This window comes from Dicentrarchus labrax, unplaced genomic scaffold, assembly GCF_905237075.1.
Source record: "Dicentrarchus labrax unplaced genomic scaffold, dlabrax2021, whole genome shotgun sequence".
Taxonomy (NCBI): domain Eukaryota; kingdom Metazoa; phylum Chordata; class Actinopteri; family Moronidae; genus Dicentrarchus; species Dicentrarchus labrax.
In genome coordinates this window covers 13,366,506-13,389,372 of record NW_026136719.1, presented here as the reverse complement: position 1 = coordinate 13,389,372, position 22,867 = coordinate 13,366,506, and the positions used below count along the sequence as shown (strand labels likewise).

Here is a 22,867-nt window from a genome sequence, read left to right as displayed (position 1 = left end):
AAGGCATATTAACCCACTGTAGCACACCTCAAAGTAATCACATTACTGTTGTAGTGTCAAATAATTTTATTTTGAATTTTATTTATGCTTCAAATTATTTCAGTCAAAGCAAAAGTTTATTTCTATTTTTAGGCAACTATTTTAGTGGTAACTAGATTTAAATTGAGTTAACACTGATCAGCTGATGAGTCAGAAACAGCCTTTAACCAAACTAAAATAAAATGGTACAAGATAGCGATATTAACAGAAAAACACAATAAGATTATGTGGAGATAATATTCATAACATTTTAATAGATTTCTAAAGCAACACATTCTGTGATTATTTCAAAAATATATGATATTATTGTAACATTTTCAAAAAAGTAAACATGTAAAACATCTAGCAGCAAAGGAAGAGTAAAATATGATCTCTGAGCCATGATAAGATCTTGTATGCTAGTTAGCAATAGCTTTATTAGCACAGGCTGTTCATTTTTAATTATAATTAATAATTAATTAATACATTCATTAATTTTAATAACCTTCATCTAAGAATCTTGAGCATGTGCAGAGTAATCATCACTCGTGCTTGGTTCTGACTGGAGGAATTGAGTGTGTTACAATTGCCCCCATGCCCCCAAAACCAAAAATGATTAATCAGTTTGTCAATTAATGAACAATTTATGAAAATCCCTTATTCACTTATGTTGTTATTCAAGCAACAAACATGGTAGCAGCTCTGTGAAGTTGTACTTTAGCACAACAGGGTTTTGAGCTAAAGGTCGTCGTGCTAATATGCTTACAATGAGAATGCTCACATTGTAATGTCTACCCTGTTCACCATCTTAGTTTAGTGTGAGAGCATGCTTACATTAGCGAATTAGCACTAAACACAAAGTGCAGTTGAAGCTGACAGGAATTTTGTCAGAAATCAAAGTACCAAATCCATCAATAGTTGAGGTATTTCAGTCAGTCAACTGTTAACTGTCCTACTGGCTGCTACATAAATGTGCCAAACATTAATTGGTTTTGGTTTATTAGATGTGAGGATTTGCTTCTTTAATCTGTTTCATTCACTGCAAATTGAATATATAGTAGGTATAACTGTTGGTAGGACAAAAGATGCAATCTGAAGATGTCACACTCGGTTCTGGAGACAATTTGTGACACTTACTGGGTTCATTTCATTGACTGTATGTTCACACTTGGTTCAGTTATTAATGCTGATCTAATCTGTGATGACATTGTTACAGTATCCACTCCCTTTAAAATGCTGTCTTTATCACTTAAGCCCAAATTAGCTCTTCGGCAGGTACCAGAATGTTTTTTATGCTTCAGTATGTCAATCATCTCAATCTGAGCAAATCATACGCAGTCGTTCACCTTGACTGTTGCCGGTAACCAAGCTGCCCGGCTGTTCAAGGTGATCCTGAGGTTTCTCCAGGGAGTGAAGGGGGTGTTGCTGCTGAAGAATAAAGTTGACCTGTTTCTACATTGGCCCACCTCAGCCTCCCTACCTGCAGCATACCCACCTTATCTTGGCCTTATAAATAGTGAATAAGAGATAACACATACATCACACTCTGGAGCGAGAGGTCCAGGGAGTGACTTTTAGCTTTTACTGCTACAACAGAGAATGAGAGAGTGGACGAGACATTAGCACAAACCTGAAAGTGCCTGGGGAGGGACAGGAGAGAGGAGAAACTAATATTACTGTTTGAGTCTTGAGTGAAGGAGGGAAGAAGAGAAGCAAAAGTTAGAGTTCAGTAAAGGAAAAGAAAGTTGTGGATCCTGGTCAGCACAGAGCTTCATCATGGCCACCTTGAAGGAGAAGAGGACTTGTGGGCAGCGATGTGAAGACTTTGGCCGTTTTGTCTGGAATTCCGACAATGGGACGTTTATGGGGAGAACACCAGAGAAATGGGGTAGGGATAAAATAATAGCTGCATCAGCCTCTCTCATGCAACATTAGATAAATCTATGGCTCATCAGAGGTATTATTAAAATTATCCTGAAGGAAAAGTGTCCTTCATTTGCTACTGATGAGGTTTTACTTGAAGTGACAAGTGTTCCTGCAGTGCAATTTGTTGATTGACATATATGTTGTCTATGATGTTTGCATTGTTTTTGCAATGCTAGTGACCAATACTACCAAACATGAATCAAATGCTTGTCGAATATTTAAACTGAAGAACAGACATAACATTCAGTGGTATTAAATAGCCAAATCAAGGGAGTATTTCCCAAAGTTATAATCTTTTTAGCCAAAATGCTCTCTTTTTGTGTTTCTTTACCGTTCCTTCTGTACTCATTATGCTGCAGAATGACTCCTGTTGGTGTATTATTTTATAAGTGGATTGTTATTACTAAAGCCTTACAGTGTAAGCAGAATTGTAATGTTGTATCTGGTTGAGGTGGAGGTATTTTCAACTACTTTACACACTGTTAGGCAGTTTATTTGTAACAGTGCTTTAAGTGTTATAAGATCCTCATATCAGAAACAGAATCAGATTTATGTTATCACATGAGGAAATCCTCACAAAAAAACATAGTAAGAGAAAAGAAAAGCAAGTGCTGCAAAAGTCAAGAATCATAAATAAAAGATAAATTTGAAATATATATGTAAATATGTAAAATATATCTATTTTTTAAATGAAACGAGAGGAAGGAATGTGCAGATTTGCAGTATAAAGTATAAAGAAAATGTGTAATATGCACAGATAATAATCCAAGAGACTGTATGTTAATGTGACGTATTGTGACCATGGGGTGAGACATTACCAGGTGAAATAAATGTGGTAAATGTACTTTGTTACTAATTGCACAAGATGCAATGTATACGTGTGTTTGTATGTGTGTGTGTGCTGTGCTGTGTGACTCCTTCTGTCCTTTTAATATCACTACAGAGAGGTATATGTTTACAGCATGTGGACAGAGAGAGATAAGCCTGCTGTTGTGATAAGTCCTTCCCCTTATGTTTGATTTTTACAATCAGATTAAACTGAGCTCATATTGACAGAGGACACCTTGACCTCTAAAACATGTAGACGCACACCTTTGCAAGCACACTGCAAACTCGCTCTCTATACTTTGTGTCATGAGTGTTTTCACATTTAGCATTACTTCCTTGCATATTCTGTAAATAGAGGAAGAATTTGAGTTTGAAAACATTCACAACAGCTCAAAAACAGCCTTAAAATTAGACATTTGACAACATCATAGGGGCACTGAGACAAAGAGACACTCACAGAGAGATGCAGCAATAAACATGTGCTTCTGACTGTGTGTTAACAAAGAAACTCTGCATTAATCTCCTTCGCAGTGTACATCAGTCTGTATTTTGTGGCCTTCTATGTGGTGATGACATCCCTCTTTTGTCTGGCCATCTGGACCCTCATGTACACTTTGAGTCCTTATGCACCGGACTATCAAGACCGGCTACCATCTCCGGGTAACACAAAAACAACAACAACAACAACAACAACAACAACAACAACAAGGACTTAATTTAAGTTGACAACTTAAGTGGCTCTTAACCAAATCTCTGTTTGTTGGTCCGTTCAGGGGTGATGGTGTGGCCGGACACTTATGGAGAGGAAGATGTTGAAATCTCCTACAACTCATCAAACAAGGCCAGCTGGATGAAAATGTCCAACATCCTTCATACATTCCTGGAGCGTTAGTATTTACTCACTCGACCCTGTTGGACATTTAATTTTTAATAAGGTCGTACTTCAAAACATCTAAATATTTCATTCTGTCTCTCTTCTTCAGCCTACAATGACACCAAGCAGCTTGAATGTAACAACTACAACTGCACTAAGGGAAAGTACTTTATCCAGAACACCTTCTCTGCCCCCCACCACACCAAGTGGGCATGTCCGTTCACGCAAAGTATGCTGGGACCCTGCTCAGGATTAGAGGACCCAACCTTCGGCTACAACTGCACCATGCCTTGTGTCATCATTAAGATGAACAGGGTACGTTTAACTTATAAATATCTTGGCTATTGCAGTACATTATAATAATTAAATCACACTAAATAACCATGACTAGAGTAAATTAAAATATTTTGTATATATTCTGTTTTGTCTCTGCAGATCATTGAGTTTTTGCCTTCTAATCACACTGAGCTTCCCCCATACGTCAACTGCACTGTACTGGTGAGCCATGTCTGCATATACTGATTTTAACAGCATGCATTAAAGAAAATTAGTCTGTCAGACAGTTTGAGGAAACAATGATCAGAATCGATGCAGCAGAGGCAGACAAGCAATTTTTGCTCCCCCCCCCCCAAAAAAAAAGATCCTACATTTCCCACAGTGCACCTAATTTCGTTACACCCTTCCAAACATCAGTGTGTATCAGACTTTCTGTTATAAATATGTAGTATCTATGCCAAGGGTTAAATTGTCAGACTTTACAGCTCCTCCAGGTTCACATGAAATATTATACAACTGTTTTATTAGGCTGCGTAATATACTATTACATATATTATTATACCCATTACATATGAGGATATTCTGTGTCTGTGTATGTGTATGTGTATGTGTATGTGTGTGTGTGTGTTTAGGACGGACAAGCTAATGTGGACAAAATCGAGTATTTCCCTGACAGGGGTATTATGGATCTCTCTTATTTCCCTTACTACGGAAGACTGGCACAGGTAACAGACAACGCTTTGTATTATTCATAAAACAAGATCAGTCATTAAAATGTCCTCTATAAAAATAAGGCTGGATTTCCAACTGGACAATTTTGACATGAAATAGTAGGATAAACACAGGTGTTACCAATGATACTAATTAAGGTTCTGTTCAATTTAGGTAAAACTGAGTCAGGGTTCTGTTTTTGTGCATGTTGGCTTACTGGAAAGACTCTAAATTAAATGTAGTATTAATTATTATCCTTGCTTACCCTACTATTTCATGTCAAAATGGCTGCTATGAAAAAGGTCTGTTGACAGTTGTTGGTGGTAAAGTGCTGAAAATATGCACATTTACATTTTCAACCGTTGTCAGTGGGCCTCGTGTCAAAATATCGTGTATATGGCAAACTGTTTCTTTCACATGACAGTAACCAACGCTCTGCATTGCCTCCTTCCTCCTTTTCGTCAGCCTACCTACGTCAACCCGTTGGTGGCGGTTCGGTTCAGCCTGGTCGGAGAGAAGCACGCCAAGATCCAGTGCCGAGTGGTCTCCGACAAGATCAGCTACGAGAACTTCCACGACCCCTACGAGGGAAAAGTCATCTTCTACCTCAAAGCAGTGAAATGAGAAACAGTAGCTCAGATATAATCATGTAACAACTCACCTGTCAGTATCAAAGCTAGAGCAGGTGTCTACAGATCAATAGTGACTATTATTTAAACCACTTGTATTCAACTTAACCCAACAGTATAGGCCCACTTGTAAATCTCTGTGCCGTATGGTGCTTTTATAGACATGATTTTGTCATGCTTTGCTGAATGATTAATTCTTTGAACTTGTTTGTTATCTGATTTTTATGTTTTACCATAAGATAAAAAGTAAGATCCATTAATCTATTTATTGTTATGCAACCTGGTGCACGCTAACATATTTAACCTCTGTCTGCATTCTTCTCCAAAAACCTGAGGATGTCAGAGGGAAACTACTAGATTCTTAAACACAACAGAACATGTTCATGTGGTGACAAATGTAGCTAATGCATCTTTCAAATGTCTTTCTAAATAAAACTCAATCCAATTTTAGTTTGGTCTCTAGAGTCTCAGTGTTTAAGGATGATTTATTGTTTGCCAGCTGGTGCAGAGGAATGTAAACCAGACAAACTCAAAAATATATTCCAGCACACACCAGGGTACCAGGATTAACACTGTTTTAGTTCGCTCCTTTTTGTTTAGTTTTTCATGCAATAAAACTGTCAATCCTAATATCCTTGTGGTTACCTTTTAACAAAATCCAAGCAGTAATGAAGCTGCTGAGAAAGCGGTACACCTCTAAAAAGTCAGTTTAAGTACAGTCTGTAGAGTATCTGTAACTGGCTACCCCCACTAATAGGATGATGATGGTGCTGAGGTTTCTCACAAATGTGCTGATGGCAGAGTTTGTGGGTTATCAGCTTACACAGTGCGAGTGTGCTTGCATGCACACGCACACAGACACACAGACACACAAACACACAGACACACAGACGTCTCATATGAATATGTCCATTTATCAGCTTCTCTATTGTATGAAGAGGGAAGAAAAATGCAAATACAATGCCGTCATCAGAAAGTAGATGTGTTTAGTAGCAGTGTGGAGAAGTGGTTCCCAACATAAATGATTTGTGATGAGGAGATAATTACAAAAATGTCATACACAAACTCACATTTGTTTTGTGAAATACTGAATACTTTAACCACTTTGGGGCTTCTAAAAAACTTAAAAAGAGGGGAAAAAAAGTCCACATTAAAACTATAATCTGTAATGGGGGGTCATAAGTAGACGTTTCATTTTTAAGGGTCCAACGCCAAAAGGGTTAGGAACTACTGAATTAGAGGACTCACACTTGCACTAAGATCTTAAAATACCAAATATTTGATTCATAAATGTGAAAAATCCCTCTCCGATTTTGGGGAACAAAGCTTTTTCTGTGCTGACAGAGCCTGATGTCTGTAGTTCTTTATCATGCAACTGAGCTCCACAGTTATATTAACTAATAATAAACAGTAAAGAGGCGGGAGAAGGAGATGAGTGATATTGGAAATTATAGCTTTATGGTCGGCTGGAGGGAGGTCTATAAAACAGCTTGGTCATATTCCCAATGCACCGATATAAAATCAAATTGGTTTGACATGGATGATGCAGGTAAATGTGTGGGCCGACTTCCTTTTAATGGGATAACATCACCAGGGGTCAGATTCAATGCTCCATTCATTAGAGAGCTAACATTTAAAAGACAGAAGACAGTATTATTATTACAAGACCTGGTTGTCTTTAGCTGTGCGAGACTGTTGGGATTGTTAATATTTATGAGAATTACTGCGATCAGACGATTCATTTTTATGTTTTTATGTTCCTTCGAAGTACTGCAAAGTAAAACAGAGTCAATACTTCTTTGTCATCTTATTTTAATAAATAAATGAGTTAATTAAACATTTCAAAAATACATGAACATTTTGATGAAAAAAAAGCAGTTCTTTGTGCCTGGAAGCGTCAGTCAATGCCACCAACATGTATGTAAACTCAATCCACTACAAAATATAAAGACAAAATCCCTCTGTGTTAACATACTGCAGGAAAATATAGCACACAAAACACAATGCAGCATCTATGTAGCCACATACGTACGTTCACATTGCACATTATGGAAGATACGACAAGGACATTTACGAGATGCCACAAAGGTTCTCTCTCGCAGGGAGATTACACTCCTCAAAGTCTCGCTTTTAGTTAAGAGCAGGCACATACGTTTGACATTCAATGGTAACTAGTGCAGGATTTTTCTTTAAATGTAACCTCAGTAAATCAGTTCTGATGATTAACTTCTGTTCTTGTGAGCTTCTATCTAATATTTCATTATCTCCATTTCTACGTTTTCCTAATGTGCATTACACCAGGGATTACATACATCTGACAAGCATGGAGAGCCTAAAAAAAGACGGTTATAGACTTGGCAAAAGGAATTATTGTAGTTCTTAGGTAACACTAAAATGTGTCATCACAGCTAAACTCTCAGTAGTACAATGATTAGAATAAACTACAAGTACCATATATTAAATACAGTAAATAGGAGGTTTGCACTTCAGTAAGAATCCAAGCTGCCATTTATAAATCTAAATTTGAAGGTAAATGGTGGAAATTGTAGTGCGACCTAGTCAAACATACGGGAAATGGAGGCAATTTTAAATCTCACACAAAAAGTTTTCCCTATTAAATAAAATTCAAACTAAAATGTTTCGATACATGGAAAAATAAAATAAAACACGAAGTCAAACCTTCAGATTTGGTCCTTGTGAATGTCAGAAAGAGAGAAACTTGATGCAGTTAAAAAAAAAAAAAACAATGGAAAACAAAATCTTTCATATAGACAGTGGAGAGGGGGTATCTGTTTTTCTTCATAATGCATTAAAAAGTGCATTAAAATGGGATATCAAGTACTTGTGCTTCTCCACTAAACAGCCAAGCAGGTGTGCCTCCTATCAAGAGTTGTTGGTTTTTGCTAAAAGAGTGGATGTTTCACTGATACTGCAATTTTATAGAAATGATTTAAGTATGATTTAAAACCTTATCCAGTATCAGTACCTATATGTAAACACTGGTGAGGAGCATGGATAGTCCAGGAGAAAAATGTATTGGATGACATATAGCAGAAGACCTTTATAACAAGCTGAAGGAGGTACTTTTCAAGAAGTCAAAATGTAGCTGATGATGGTTTTCTCTCCTCCTCTAAAACAGAGTCTGTTAAATCAAGAAGAGGAAGAGGAAGATTTGATTTTTGATGTTGTAGTATCGTGTGCATTAACACAAGACCCTTTCTCAATGGCCATATAAGACTTATCTTCCGGTTCTCGTGATGCCACTGCCGGCTTTCTAAGAGCTTCACGTGGAACCTTTCGGCCCTGAAGTCAGTCAGGTCATGTGATTGTTTTGCGTTCGGCTCTAGGAACCCATTTGTGTGTTGTGACCCTCCACAGCACTGGTGCCAGTAGCAAACTTAGGGTGGTGACACTGAGAACCAGCAGGTACACCTGAGCAGAGAGAGACATAAAAACATTAACATTCAGAAATTATTTTTTAATAATATTTCATTAGATTTATGTTTTATATGACTTTTAGCCAATGTTGACCCCTCAAGTGCTTCACACAAGGCAGCAAATTAAAAATCAACAATAATAAAAGCAAATGAAAAAGACATAAAGTGGAGCAGAATAATACACACATACATTTTCATCACTGACCTCTCTAGAGATGATGCCAGCACGACGGGCACGGCTGCTCAAGACGAAGGAGAACTCGCTGACCTGAGCCAGACCAGCTGAGACAACCCACCGTATGTGTCGGGAACCTGGAGGCAGGATCGCCGACAGCACCAGTACAGCCATCATGAACTGGGAGAAAAGGAGGAGTAAAGTGGAGAGCGGAGGGAGTGAGTATGTGGCAAAGGTAAACTGGAGAAGGAAAAAAAAAAACAAAAAGGAGAGAAACGTGCTGTACCTTCATAATGACGAGCGTGAGCGTGAGCACCAGCAGAATGGTGAGTTCATAGAGCACGAATGTGGGGAACACGTGGAGACCTGCAGCACCACACAAACACACAAGATCAGTTAAGAACAAAGGTGCAACGTGATAATAAAACTGAGATCTGTATTGGATCTGACCGATAGAGGCGAAGAAGATGATGGCGAGGAAATCTCTGATTGGCTCGATGCATCCCATGACCTCCCCAGTAGCCATGTGACCCTGCGTGGACAGCAAAGCTCCAGCCAGGAAACAGCCCAGCTCCATGGAAACATAGAAAAACTCTGTCACCTGCAGTCAGAAAGAGAAAAATCCACAGCTTCTTCAGAGGATTTTAAATATTTGTAGAGAAGTGCGGGAAAGCACTGAACAAAAAAGATAGCTCTTCTTCTAAAAAATAAACGATTAAAAGCAACGTGCGTACCGTCAACATGAAAAAGACGAAGGCTGCCATTCCCAGCACCAGGATCTCCTTGTTGCCTTTGCTCTCAGCATGTAGTTTCTTGTAATACGGGCCAATCAGGAATGATTTTACTAACAAACACAGCAGCAGCACAGCAGCCAGAGAGACCAGGACCTGGGCCAGGAGGTATAACACGCGGAGACTTCCAAACAGGAAGCTGTGTTTCACAAAGGGAACAACAGATTTAAAAATATGCTGCGGGTGTTTGGTTGGAAGAGGACAAAAGAAAAAGACTTACTGACCTGCCCAAGTCTCCGCTCTGTGCCTGGATCATAGTCGGCATGACGGCGATGAAGAGACCGAGCTGAACATCTTGCATTACTAACATCCCGAGGAGAACGCTGCTGTAGTCCAGATCACCTATCTCGCACACACACACACACACTCACATTATTGACCATTGTCTACAGTGCTATTAATTCATGTACTAAAACAAAATGCTGCTTCTTCTGTATTTAGGCTTGTTGGATAATCACAGCTGCATACTAAGTGAAAGTAACAAGTTGACAAAGCTGTGTTCAATAGCCCCATGTCAGAATAAAGACTGTTTGTCACTATGGTGCACATCTTTGTTCATAGATGTACACAGACGTACATACCTACCTTCTTTGTCCCCTCTACTCCCCCCTGCTAGAAAGCGGGACACTAGTGGAGTGCTGGAAAGGGAGAGACAAGTGGAGATGAAGACAGTTTGGGTGGGTCGAATATGCAGGACTTGTCCCCACAACAAACCAGCCCCCACCATCAGCAGACTCAGGTAGCACGACCCCTGGACGGATGTCTTCCATACCTACACACACACACAGCAGGTATACATTGTTATCAACCTGCTATATGGAACGATTTACCAAAACATTCAAGTTTTTTCAGATAACTTTAAGTTAGAAAAATACAGATATTGGCCAATTTCCAGGTAAAGTAACATCAGAAAAAATTAGCAAAGAGCAACTACTGAGAAAAGCAGTAACAGATAGCAAAAATAAAAATTAAGTCCTTCATGAAAGTCTAAGTCAATATATTTCACATGTTTAGAAGACAATCTTGAGTGAAATGCCAAACAATATAATTAACCGCACAAAGTTGAAATATAAATTGAAAAATCTATTGAATTATTTTATTTAGTATAAATCTACCAAACAGCTGGTGTTTATTTCGTCATTAATGTATCAGGTAATAATTACGCAACTATATCATTATATACTGCCTTAAAATCTAACTTGGATTTTTAAATTCTAAGAGTTGAGAACAGTAATTCAGAGTGAATTATAGGTATTTAGTTGAGCATTACTCAGAAAACAAAAATTACATTTAGTTAATTAGTTAGTTAACAGTTTTGCAGATCCTTACTGATACGTCACAAATCTTGAGTCTAAGTCAAGTCTGAGGTCTTTTTAACTTGCTCACAAAACATGACATCAGTGCAAGTTTCCCGTATTACTTATAGTCTTACTGCTTGAAAAACAAACGTTGATGAAAATAGACATTACTGTACAATTCTGATTTAAATCTGTCTTGTTTACCTTTCGAAGGCGCTCAGGTGAGAACTCCAGTCCCACCACAAAGAGAGTAAAGAACACACCCAACTCCCCCAGAGTCTCCACCTGGACCATAGACTGCAGGACAGAGGGACATAAACAAGTAGCACGAAAAGTAAGTTGAGACTAGATTTTCTTTAAGTCTGATCCTACACACAGACACACAGATATACACACACACCTTGATGCTGTTGAGGCCAGAAGGACCGAGGAGGACGCCACAGATGATATATCCAAACATAGGAGGAAGACCAACGAGAGTGCAAATCCAACCACAGGGCAGGGACAACATCACCACCGACACCAAGTCCTGCAGGGTAAAACTTAATTGTATCAAATACTGGAGACTGCCCTACTTTAAGCATTATTCAAAACAAATGTGTTGAATGATTTCCACTCAAGTTAATTAAAGTCTGACCTTATTGGTTTTTTTACTTGGCCGAAACAACTTTTTTGTCCATAATATATTGTACATGTATATCTGTATCTATTCAGTAACGGTGGGTGGCTCTGATTTTACTCATTTCCTTGTGACTGCCTTTTTACTTTCCTGTACAAGTTTTAAAATAATGTGTTTATGAATGTCCTGCCCATAAGGCGCAATAACCTGGCAGTTCCAAAGTTTCTACTTCTTATGCAGCCTGGATAAAATGGGCTCATACCTGAGCGGGAGGAATAAACTGACCTTGATGAAGTGATGGTCTGCTCTGGGCATTGTGGAGTCTCGTGGTTTGGTCAGGACATACTGGTTGTTCTGCGAGTCAATGAGCATGCTCAGTCCCAGGTCATCCTCCACTTCCTTTTGGTGAGACTTGTTCTTCCTCTTCCCTCCATTCTCCTCGTCATCCTCAACCCTCAACACTGCCTCTACATTTACTCCTTTCATCTACACAACAGGGAATATGGAAGTGAGGCACAATTCGATGCTTTGTTGAACAAACAGGTGTACTTGCAACCACTTGATTGTTCAACTTGCTACCTGTTTGTTGTTGTCAAAGGCGTGCTCCTCGATCTCCTCCTCTAGCCGGTCTGCTGCCTTCCTGACATCCTCCAGGATCTCATCCAGCATGGACAGAGTCTTATTCTGGGCTAAAGCACTCTTAACAGCTTCCTGTTGGTGCTTCTCAGCAGCCACCAGCTCCACATACTCCTGTTCTTCCTGAAGGGTGAGAACACAACCCAACAGGATGTGTGTTGGTAAGTAGGTTGTACACACACATGTTAACAGGGATGTATGTGGCAGTTGACACACCCAGGAAAGTCTACATAGATTAAATACACTGATAAAACATAAAGAATGAGAAATTAAAATAATATTACACATTGGTGGGTGATATGATGGAAATCAATATCATACTTGTCTGATATTGTCATATGTCATAATATGACAAATGGGCCCAAAAATCAAACAAAACCAAGCCTCAGCAGTCAGTGCTTGGAAGGAGAGGGTGACGTGAGTGAGTTTTGCACTGCAACTACACATTTATTTATTAATCATTAAAATAGCTATTAAATGCAGCCCTATTCACTTTGTGTTTAAAAATGTTTTCAAAAGATTGTACAAATTTCTATGTACAACATAAAAACATTTTTCAGACATATTGCTCTCCTTCGTATCAGAAACACCAATCTTGGTTCCCTTTGACTGACTGAACTCTCTCAGCCCCGCTCTCCTGCACTCTGATGTAGTCTCCATGAAACACTGCTGACCACTGATCACCTTTATTGCCGCCTCCCTGAGGGCCTCCAGCCTCTGTCTGCTGCTCTCCTTCATGTTGACCACATCCCTGTAGTCTCCCTGCAGTGCCCTCTGCAGGCTGTGCACCGCCTGGAACACCAGGTGTTCGCTCTCATTCAGCTCCTTCTGGAAAACCTCCAGAGTGTGAACCTGAACGCGGACAGGGAGACAGCAATCAGACATTAAACAATACCTGACGTCCTCTTTTACTGAAGCCCATTTATATGGTCTTCATTTTGAAACACTAGACAAGAGCAGTTTACATGTCTCCCTCAGGGATTAGACATGACAAATAAGACAAAATATATCCAGATAACAAAGGTCAAAACAGAGAGATTCTCATTACCCTGAGAAAAATAATCCACTTGATTTGGCTTGAAATGCTTTATAGTGATTAAACAAGAAGATATTTAACCTGCCTAATGTCTGGCAATTATTTCATTAATTGACAATTAATAAACCATTTGCATTAATCACCAATGAAGCAAAAAAGACAAATATTCTCTTGTTCGAGCTCCTCCAATGAACAGGGATTTGCTCTTTTCTATGTTTTGTATCTTGTGTAAATTTTTCTAAAAGAAAATTGTAACAGGCATTTTTCACATTTTTAGATTGTTGATCTATCTAACCTAAAAAATAAATGACTGACTAAAGCATAACAAAAATAATTGTTAGTTGCAGCTTGAATCTAATCAGGTCATCTCCTCTCAAGTATGAAATATGAACATGTATTATTGTTGAGCTATTGTACAAGCAGGACACCACCCTGAAGAGTTGCAGATGATACATCTTGCACATTACGTACTGTACCAGGTGATAGGCTATAATCAATATACTTTAAATATATATAAAACAACAGTTACTGCAAATCTCTCCATTTTGCTCAATATAGAGGGCCATTGCTCCATCTGGTTTTTATTCTCAGTCTGGTACCTGGAAGTGCCTCTCGGGTTCCGAAAGGGCGCGGTCTCGTCCAACAGCATCAGCAGCGGCTGCCAGTTTCTTGACGACCACATTCTTCTGACGCAGGAGACCCACCAGTCGCTTGCAGTTGCTGGCCACCCAGCCATGACCGTGTATGGCCCCCTTGCTCCGATAAAGCTTGATGGCATGCTGGGCCACCTGGTCCTTCTGCAGTACAGCGAGTGCCCCTGCCGTGCCAAGGCACAGCAGCCAACATACAACCTGCATCCAAACCTCTACTTCTTTCTTCACCCGAGGGTGGAGACTGATAAAGAGAAAAAGACCTGGGAATGGATAGAGAAAGAGAAGGAACAATGACTGCAGGAAGGGCATGGCTGTTACAAAGATCAACAGAAAAACAACAACGAGGAGGAGAATACTACGATATATGAAATCAAAACGTTTGGAGTCGATATCAATATTTTATTCTTTTCTTATTATCAGCAAATCCCATGAAAAGAAATGTCTGTGTATTCAAAGACTGATAAATCTTATTCCTCTGTGCCATACGTCTCAATTGTTGTGCAAAAACAATTAAAAACATCAGTGAGCCACGCTGTTGCACTATGTGAACCGATACAGTTTCATGATGCCCTAAAAAAAATCCCTAGTTACTATAAATGCAAAAGAAAATAGGCCCTAACAAATGCACAATTTACTCCTGTTCAAATAATGTTTGCTAAAAACTGAAGTGACCAGAATTTATTTAGCTTTTCATTTAAAAAACAAAGTATAGACTGTGACTTGTTTTTTAAGAGGTCTGTGTCCTCAGAAGAAAATGTGGGCTTGGTGCTGGGGAAGTGCGAAAGTATTGAGAGGTGGACTTACACATTGTTTGTTTATGTCTTTTCATGGGATTTGTTGATAATAACAAAATTATAGAAATAAAGGAATTGCCAGTCATTCCCTTTAAAGCACAGATAGTGAGACAGTATTTATCCTAAAATATTATATAGATAATCCCTTTTAAAGTGGGCTACTCTGTGCACTCTGTGCTTCTTACTAAAGTCATCTCAAGAGACAAATTTAATCTTTAGCTGAAGAGCTTAAGCAGCAGCTGTGTGTACACACCTGTGGCCTGTCCTACTGACAGCTTTTAGTAGCTAATAGAACCTCGTCATGCCGTGTTACTTGACTTGACTGAGTAGGTCACCTGTATAAATTCCAGCAGTGCTTGCTATCCTTCCCACACCTAATGCTGCTAATTTTGCATTTCCATCTATGTTTGGAATACAGACAGAGCCTATTATGAAACTGCTTTACTGTCAACGACATGCCCTCTCCTACCCAGACACCATGCGCTTGCTTGCACATTAATACTTTATAATCCCAGCATAATGACAAAATGCATTCACACCCAAAAGCTGGACTGCACCTTTGTGAGCATGAGTCAAGCTGGGGGATGTTTACTCTCCGAACTGTTCCTCTGTCCTTCCTCCTGTGACTGGACTGCAGCCAATCTGCTGCTAGAAATCAATAGCACAGTAGCATTCATACACTGTTGGGTTGGATTAATCTATAATAATGTGTCATGTATCGCAAGCTTATAAGATTATAACATTGGTTATAGGTTATAAAATGGTTATTGAAAAGTAACCAGTTTTAAATGTACAAGTAACTCAGAACTGTAATTAAATACCACCACTGATGTGCAGTTAAATCTGGACTGGCTGCATGGATGCATGTACACAAAGTACAAATACAAACAGCTGAAACTAATTCTGCCATCCCTACAGTGAAAAATAATAATAAAAACAACATTACAGCCAAGAGTAGCATCATACAAAGCTGAACACACACACACACACACACACACAGGCCATGAATCATCTCAGACACACCAGTAAACACCATGGGGAACTGGTGAAACTATGAATTACTTTAATGTCCCAAACACAGAATCCCTTATTAATTCTGAGCAACATAAAGAAAAAGAAAAAGACTGCAACTACCTGTGAAATATGCGCACTGTCCCGGCTCTCAACTCCACTCCACGACTGAAGGAGAAGCTGAAGAAGGGAACAATCATGCTGTTGTACCGCACCACCACCACCGACACCCCTCCTCCCCTGCCACATAGCTGAAACCAGCGTCGATGCAGGCGTTCACCGATTTTACTTGGCGACCAACTTTCATGTTTACCTCGACCTCGACCTCCTCCTCCTCTTCTTCTTCTTCTTCTTCTTCTCCGCACCGTCGCTTACATTACTGGTGCTAGCGAGGGGATGCTAACGCTACTCCGTCCAGGTAGGTAAACGTTGCTATTAATGAATCCCAGCACGGGAAGTTGTGCCACTTGTTGTTTTTAAGCGTATATATACAGTTCAACCGGTTTTGTTTTTCTCCCCCCCCTCCTCTCCTCTCTCTTCTGTAAGTAAAGCTAAAGTTCAGCCCTCAGACCAGCTCCAGCCAGCTGAGTCCTCACACACACTCCCGTGACACAACGTAAGAGCTAACACAACTTCGCTAACATTAGCTCAAAAATAATAAAAGCTGTCGTTTAAATTAATATCAGTAACTTTTCTGTACATGGCTTCATAGACACATGTCGCAATACGACGCTGACATACTCTAAAAGCTACAATTGAACAACTGCTGCATTGTTTTCTTGATTTAATCGCGTCGATGTAACTTTGATCCTTTTATTTATTTATTTATTTTTTTTAAGATTACTTCCGAAACATCGTTATCAGCTTTGATATGGGAGTTGTAGTTTTTCAGGTGTTGTGTATCGTAGCTCGACCGTGTCAAGTGCACTCAAGTTGGGACAGCAGGTTCGTATGTTAAATTCACTTTTATAATTAAATTTCGTGTAAGGAAACAAACGAGGCAGCTTAAAACAAGTTCAAAGCTGAGTTTCATCGACTATAAACCTGTGATATGTTTGTGGTGGCAACACAAACAGTTTGATACAAAGTTATAATGTCAGCTTTACCTTTACGTATTTTTCCAGTAGAAGCACTTTAAGACAAATAAGTACATTATTTTTGTATCTATTAAAGCAGAAAACTATTAAGCCAAAGGTATTAAAAACACAGGGCCTGAAGGATTATAAGTGCCACAGAACTACATTTCCCATCAATCCAGTGCCCTTACAGTAGCGCAGTTCTTTTCACGCATGCGCACCAGGGGTAATTGGATATCAAGCGGGCCAAAACAGCGTGTGATAAAATGGTAGGTAAGATTAAAGATGAGAAACCGGGGCAATTCTTTAGCTCCGTTAAAACAAGTCCAAACCCCGGTACCGGCCGTCATTGACGTTCAGGGGACACACCGATATGTTGGATCGGGGTGTCCTCAACCCAAGTGTCGCATTGTCAGGGTGATGTGTGTCGGGAATATGAGGGAAATGGAAGGTCAGTTGTTGGTATTTTGAGATCGGACACCCGCACTTGCGGCACGTACCTTTCCCTTTTTGGTAACTCGCCTTTGCTGCTGCCCCGGGTCAGGAGAGCGCCTGCAGGATCAAACGTCCCCTCCCTAGGAAATCTGGGTCGCCAAACACTGGCCTGTCACGGTGAATTTGCTGTTTGATCATCGGGTGGGTTAGGTCTGCAGTTCTGCAAAGACGTGCAGTCCTCCCGATGACCGTGTAGATTAAATTAACCCTAGGAGGTATTTTTCTAAACTAACGGAACAGTGTGGTGGTGCATTTGGAAGTGTCGGTGTTTCCCCTCACTTGTACTAATACATAGGCTGTTGCACGCGTGGTATGAGTGTCACTTTTTTATTCTTTATTTTTTTAATTGTATGCAGGTGCACCAGTTCTTATAGCACGTGTTAAGTATAATCCACATCAAACTGTTTTTTTTTTTTATGTATAGATTGAGGACAGAAACTAGTTTCCAGACGGGATGTTTTTAATGGAAATCAAATCAGTGCAGTCTAATTCAAATGTTCATAAAGTTCAGGCTGTGAGCGCTCATGTCTCTGCATCCCATTTACCCAAGGCGAGATAAAGCGGGTGTCTGTCCCAGAACCCCAGACTGTCAGGGGGTCCTGAACGCCCCAGGTTGTGCGTATAGCAAGTGTTAATCCAGTATAGCCCTGACAGGTTAATCCAGCCCTGCGTTTACCTGTGTGCCTGCTTTGTTTACAGCACAAGTTGAAGTCATCGCAGAAGGACAAGGTTCGGCAGTTCATGTCCTTCACACAGGCCGGGGAGAGGACAGCCGTGTACTGCCTGACGCAGAATGACTGGAAACTAGAAGTTGCCACAGACAACTACTTCCAGAATCCAGACCTCTACTACAAAGAATCCATGAAAACCTCAGTGGACCGCAAGAAGCTGGAACAGCTCTACAACAGATACAAAGGCAAGTGTCAGAGAGTGACTTCGAAACTAGTGGTGATATCCGTACGCTCTGCTTTTTACCGTCTGTTGGCAATGTTTTGCTCACTCTTCTCGGCTATCTTCGCAGATCCCCAGGATGAGAATAAGATTGGCATTGATGGGATCCAGCAGTTCTGCGATGACCTGACCCTGGACCCAGCTAGCATGAGCATACTTGTGGTGGCGTGGAAGTTCAGGGCGGCCACGCAGTGCGAGTTCAGCAGGAAAGAGTTCCTGGATGGCATGGCCGAGCTAGGGTGAGCAATACTGACACAGAAACCTGCAACAGAGATGCTACTGCAGTCTTGGCACATTAATGACGGTGTGATTTTAAATAATGAAAAGTTGTTCTTTTTTTTGTATGTTCTGTTAAAGGTGAGTCCTACAAGAATAACAGGACCACAACATTTGTGTCACATACAAAACGTACATACTGTGTGCAGTTCACTACTCATAATAACAGGATGTTGGAAGGCTGATCTGTTTGTTTTTAACGTCTCTTCTAGCTGTGACAGTCCTGAAAAACTCAAAGCAATCCTTCCCAGACTAGAGCAGGAGCTGAAAGACACAGGGAAGTTCAAAGACTTCTACCAGTTTACCTTCAATTTTGCCAAGAACCCCGGACAGAAAGGTTTAGGTAAGCATAAGCACAAAACATTTAGAACATAAGTGGAAAGTTACAGCTTGTTTTTAAAGTTGCAGATTGGTTTTAACTTGGATTTATAAAAGAAATAATAAAATAAATGTAATAAAAGAATATTGAACTATCTTACTCTCTGTTGTGTCCTAGATTTAGAGATGGCTGTTGCTTACTGGAATCTAGTTCTCACAGGTCGCTTCAAGTTTTTGGACCTGTGGAACCGCTTCCTGCTGGTGAGAGAGGACACTGTTGTTACACCTGTTTTCACCCTTTTTATATTGTCTGTCGGCGTGATATTACAAAAAACATATGATTAGATTTCCAGAGATTTTAAATATTCTAGATTTTTATTTTGTCCATCTCATTTAAAACTATTAGAAAAAACGTACTGTAGAATTCGGTCAAATAGAACAAAACCACAAGTACATTCAACATGTTTTTGACACATTGTTAACAAATTTAACAAAGGTAGCATTTATTGTTCAGATTATGAAATATTTTGCAATGCACAGGGATCTCTAATATTGTAAGCACACTATAAGGTTTAACTTCCACTCTTTTCCTGTTACTGTGTTGCATTCAGGAGCATCACAAGCGCTCAATTCCCAAGGACACATGGAACCTCCTTCTGGACTTTGGCAATATGATTGCAGACGACATGTCAAACTATGATGAGGAAGGTGAGATTATTAAAGCCTCTTCAGGATAAAGGCTATTAATAACACAGTCCATACGTGTACACAGTACACACGATACAGTTGTGTGCTGATAATTCAGTCAGACACACCCTGATTAACTCTGACTCCAGCAAATGTCAGATCGAGGTCATACAACCCAGCATTAGACACTTTCAAAGTGACATTGACTCAAAATTTTGCTCGAAAAGTCTTCAATCAAGCTGTTGCATTAAATCTAACAACAGTAATAGTTCTAAAAATTAAGGTCCTTCCTCATCTTTTAATACTTTCTGTAGGATGCTGTTCAGTTTGTATGGCACACAGTAGGTTAGAATCCAGTCTGGCTACATTTCAGGCCAGCAGGGGGCACCTGTAAATGTTCCCCACCGTCACTGCTTTGATTAACAAAGTCTTTGTAATAGATTATGTTGAAATGTAACTAATAGTCAGTGTTTTCCTTCCTCCTCAGGGGCGTGGCCTGTCCTTATAGATGACTTTGTGGAGTTTGCTCGGCCGATTGTGACGGGGAATAAGCGCAACATGACATAGTGTTTGTCCCGGCGTCACGCAGTGGATGTAGTTTGTGTTTCTCCCAAATTTTCTTTTTTTGAATGAGGATTTTTATACAAATGAGCCAAAAAGAGACTACTTCTCAATAAGCCTGTCTGCAGCTTGTTCTTACAACTGCATAAAGATGCCTTGGCTGGCTGGGGAGTGACGTGGAACACCAGATCAGAGAGAAAAGCAGGAGGGGGAATCAACAGGACAGACAGTCCTTGTAATTGCAATATGGAAATGATGGGTACCCTAAAACTCGTCACTCATGGGCAAATCACCAGTGGGTGTGGCTTTGAACTGCTGCTGTAGACTTGGCTCACTAACCTGCACCCTTTGGCACAATGAGGAGGGACGGTAACGGTGAACCTTCAGCACACGCAGAGGATTAAGTTATAGATGCAGTAGGATGTGGCCTCTTACGTTGTCAATTGTGAATGGAACAGTCTGTTAAAATCTGCATGTTTTTTGTCAGCTAGTGTGACAGTGCCAAGGATGTTTTAGGAGGAAAAAAAGTAATCCACATTATTTTCACTGAGATTTGCGAATGTGTAGCTCTCTAACAATCACACTGAGAGCAGAGAGAAAGTGTAGCTTGGTCATTAGTGTGTGTGTGTGTGTGTGTGCGCGCGCGTGTGTGCGTGCGTGTGTGCGCGCGGATGAGAGTGTGTGTTTTGTGGGGGTTTAAACATATTGCCTCTTTTACAATACAATGCTAAATATTTTCATTTGGTTTTATTATAATTAGAAGTTAAGAAATTATGATTCACCTTAACTGAGCAACAGTGAGAAAAGTTCAGATCCACATTTTGTATTCACACTGAGAATTGGACAGAGCAGCATGCTTTTTTGAGCTCAGCACCAGCAGAATCACTGTTGTTACAGTTGTAAAATACTGTACCTATAGGAATAAGAATAGATTCAATTTTAGAAGAAAGAAAGAAAAACGTATATCTGAGAAAACAGGTAATGGCATTTATAATCATGATTAGTACATAAGAAGCATTTAGGATCATTTTTAAGGATGCTACTGCGTTACGCGTTTGGTTGACTTTAGTTTTGCGGTGTGTAAACTGCTGTACACAAAGAGAAACTGACTGGCACGTGGACTGTTTTATACTAACCGGGTGACAATGATTTGCCAAAACCACAAACTGCACTGATTTACCACTTTTTCTGTTGTAGGGTTTCTTTACCAGGCAGCACTGCATACAGCTACTGAGTTTACATGACGTTCACTTGCATACCAGACTTTTTTTAAATGAACATCTACATCCCAGCCAGGAGTCTTTTTATTGTCCGTTTACACTGTTTGAGGTTTTAGTCTGTTGCTTTTTATGGAGTAGCAACTGTAGGGCAAGGGTGGCATGTTCAAAGTACCGTAGAACTATCGCAGTGAAAAGTGAGAGGCACTGCTTGCGCTGCCATCTAGGGGTGGCTGTGCAGCATTTCTTAATGTACCTTCATCCAATGCTACATCACAGCTGGATGTGGTCACAAGTATATGAAAACTGAGCAAACCCAGCTGTAAGGATCAATTTGGTCAGAACACTTGAGCCTTTTAAGCCATGGGGGGTGAATGCAGCAGTGCTTTTAGTGTTACTCTTGTATGTAATTATAAACACTAAACAAACTCTATTTGCTAAATGCAGCCCCTTTTTCTGCTAAAGAGTGTGACAGAAGGTAGAGCTCAGGTACCAGTCATCCTCTCCCAGTCACAGTGAGCAGCAGGTGGCTTCCTGTACTTATGTTAGTATTCGCCATGCTTTCTGTTCTAAACGGCAAAAGCATAATGCTGTCTGGTTCTGTCAGTTGTCACTATGATAAAGCCTTTGCCATGTGTTGAAATAAGGCTGTATTATTTCCCCCCGCATCAAACTTCTCTGTCCTGTCACCATCTAACTACAGGGGAATAATTGCCTTTGTTTTCCTTAAGTTGACAAACTTGTGTTTGAGTTCTCATATTTATGTAAACAGAAAGTCAGTCATAAACTGTGGTGCTGTGCAGGAGGCTTACTTTAAGAGGCAGATAAGGAAGGGAAAGTTACTACGATTTCAGTCCCAGATTGAAATGCAGATGAGTGGCAAATAAAACCAGCTTCATCGTGACTGTTAAACAGTCACTGTAGGAGCTGTTACATGTGTCATATTGTTCATCTACGTAAATAAGCAAGTTAGATGTGTGTTGGTGCAATGAAATATCCCATATAAAGTGTTTCTGACTATTGCAACAGCGAGATGCTGTGGAAGCTTTCCCCAGTTGATTGTTGTTGATCTGACATCGTCTGTCTGGAGAAAGAAAATGTGACATCTCTTCAGTATTTAGTTTGATAATATGGTACATTTGGTACGTTTTTATTTGTCAAATGAGTGGTCAACTGTTTCTAGTCATGCAGATCATTCTTATCAAAACAGTATTATTTTAGCTGACAATAAAACAGGTATTTACAGAATATTATGTTTTGTCACACAAGCATACCGGACATTGTTTTCTTTGAGGAAGTTGTCAATAAAGCATGTTGTTTTTAACTGTCTTGTGAAATGTGTACTTCTGTCAGTAAAGTACTTATTTTGTTGTCAGAAGCAAAGTGACCTGTTACTTGGTTTAAGTTGATATTGAATTGTGTTGAAATGAGTATCCCCATGTTAATATTTTGCTGAAATCAATATGAATCACAACATGGAAAATGTTTGCAAAACTGCCGCTTAAATATATAACTTGATATTCAGTGCATCAACATGTGTTATGCATTTTATCAAACTTGACTGAAACAAACTA

At 39.8% G+C, this 22,867-nt stretch overlaps 3 protein-coding genes across 11 annotated transcripts; 2 read left to right on the top strand and 1 right to left on the bottom strand.

The window, feature by feature from the left end:
• Window positions 1-1,575: 1,575 nt before the first annotated feature.
• On the top strand, window positions 1,576-5,712 carry LOC127352077 (potassium-transporting ATPase subunit beta-like). Its single transcript, XM_051380195.1, has 7 exons — window positions 1,576-1,906; window positions 3,304-3,432; window positions 3,546-3,659; window positions 3,756-3,961; window positions 4,082-4,144; window positions 4,555-4,647; window positions 5,099-5,712. Exons 1-7 carry the CDS (start codon window positions 1,795-1,797, stop codon window positions 5,255-5,257), a joined length of 876 nt encoding a protein of 291 aa, XP_051236155.1. The 5' UTR covers window positions 1,576-1,794; the 3' UTR covers window positions 5,258-5,712.
• A 1,345-nt stretch (window positions 5,713-7,057) lies between these two features.
• Window positions 7,058-15,985, bottom strand: tmco3 (transmembrane and coiled-coil domains 3). Of its 2 annotated transcripts, none has more exons than XM_051380186.1 (15): window positions 15,836-15,985; window positions 15,259-15,349; window positions 13,854-14,167; window positions 12,903-13,070; window positions 12,162-12,341; window positions 11,868-12,068; window positions 11,364-11,492; window positions 11,168-11,260; window positions 10,251-10,437; window positions 9,890-10,007; window positions 9,609-9,804; window positions 9,325-9,475; window positions 9,161-9,240; window positions 8,905-9,054; window positions 7,058-8,694 (listed from the first exon to the last, which is right to left on the bottom strand). In XM_051380186.1, exons 3-15 carry the CDS (start codon window positions 14,109-14,111, stop codon window positions 8,581-8,583), a joined length of 2,025 nt encoding a protein of 674 aa, XP_051236146.1. In that variant the 5' UTR covers window positions 14,112-14,167; window positions 15,259-15,349; window positions 15,836-15,985; the 3' UTR covers window positions 7,058-8,580. The 2 variants fall into 2 exon arrangements, with proteins under 2 accessions (XP_051236146.1, XP_051236147.1); XM_051380187.1 differs by having other exon boundaries at window positions 15,259-15,346; window positions 15,836-15,961.
• On the top strand, window positions 15,982-22,617 carry dcun1d2b (DCN1, defective in cullin neddylation 1, domain containing 2b). 8 transcript variants are annotated; one of them, XM_051380201.1, is made up of 8 exons: window positions 15,982-16,130; window positions 16,264-16,328; window positions 17,983-18,199; window positions 18,305-18,473; window positions 18,723-18,853; window positions 19,007-19,089; window positions 19,440-19,536; window positions 20,003-22,617. In XM_051380201.1, exons 3-8 carry the CDS (start codon window positions 18,025-18,027, stop codon window positions 20,080-20,082), a joined length of 735 nt encoding a protein of 244 aa, XP_051236161.1. In that variant the 5' UTR covers window positions 15,982-16,130; window positions 16,264-16,328; window positions 17,983-18,024; the 3' UTR covers window positions 20,083-22,617. The 8 variants fall into 8 exon arrangements, with proteins under 8 accessions (XP_051236161.1, XP_051236157.1, XP_051236158.1 ...); XM_051380197.1 differs by lacking the exon at window positions 16,264-16,328 and having other exon boundaries at window positions 15,987-16,130; XM_051380198.1 differs by lacking the exons at window positions 15,982-16,130; window positions 16,264-16,328 and adding an exon at window positions 16,389-16,657.
• The last annotated feature ends 250 nt before the right edge of the window (window positions 22,618-22,867 follow it).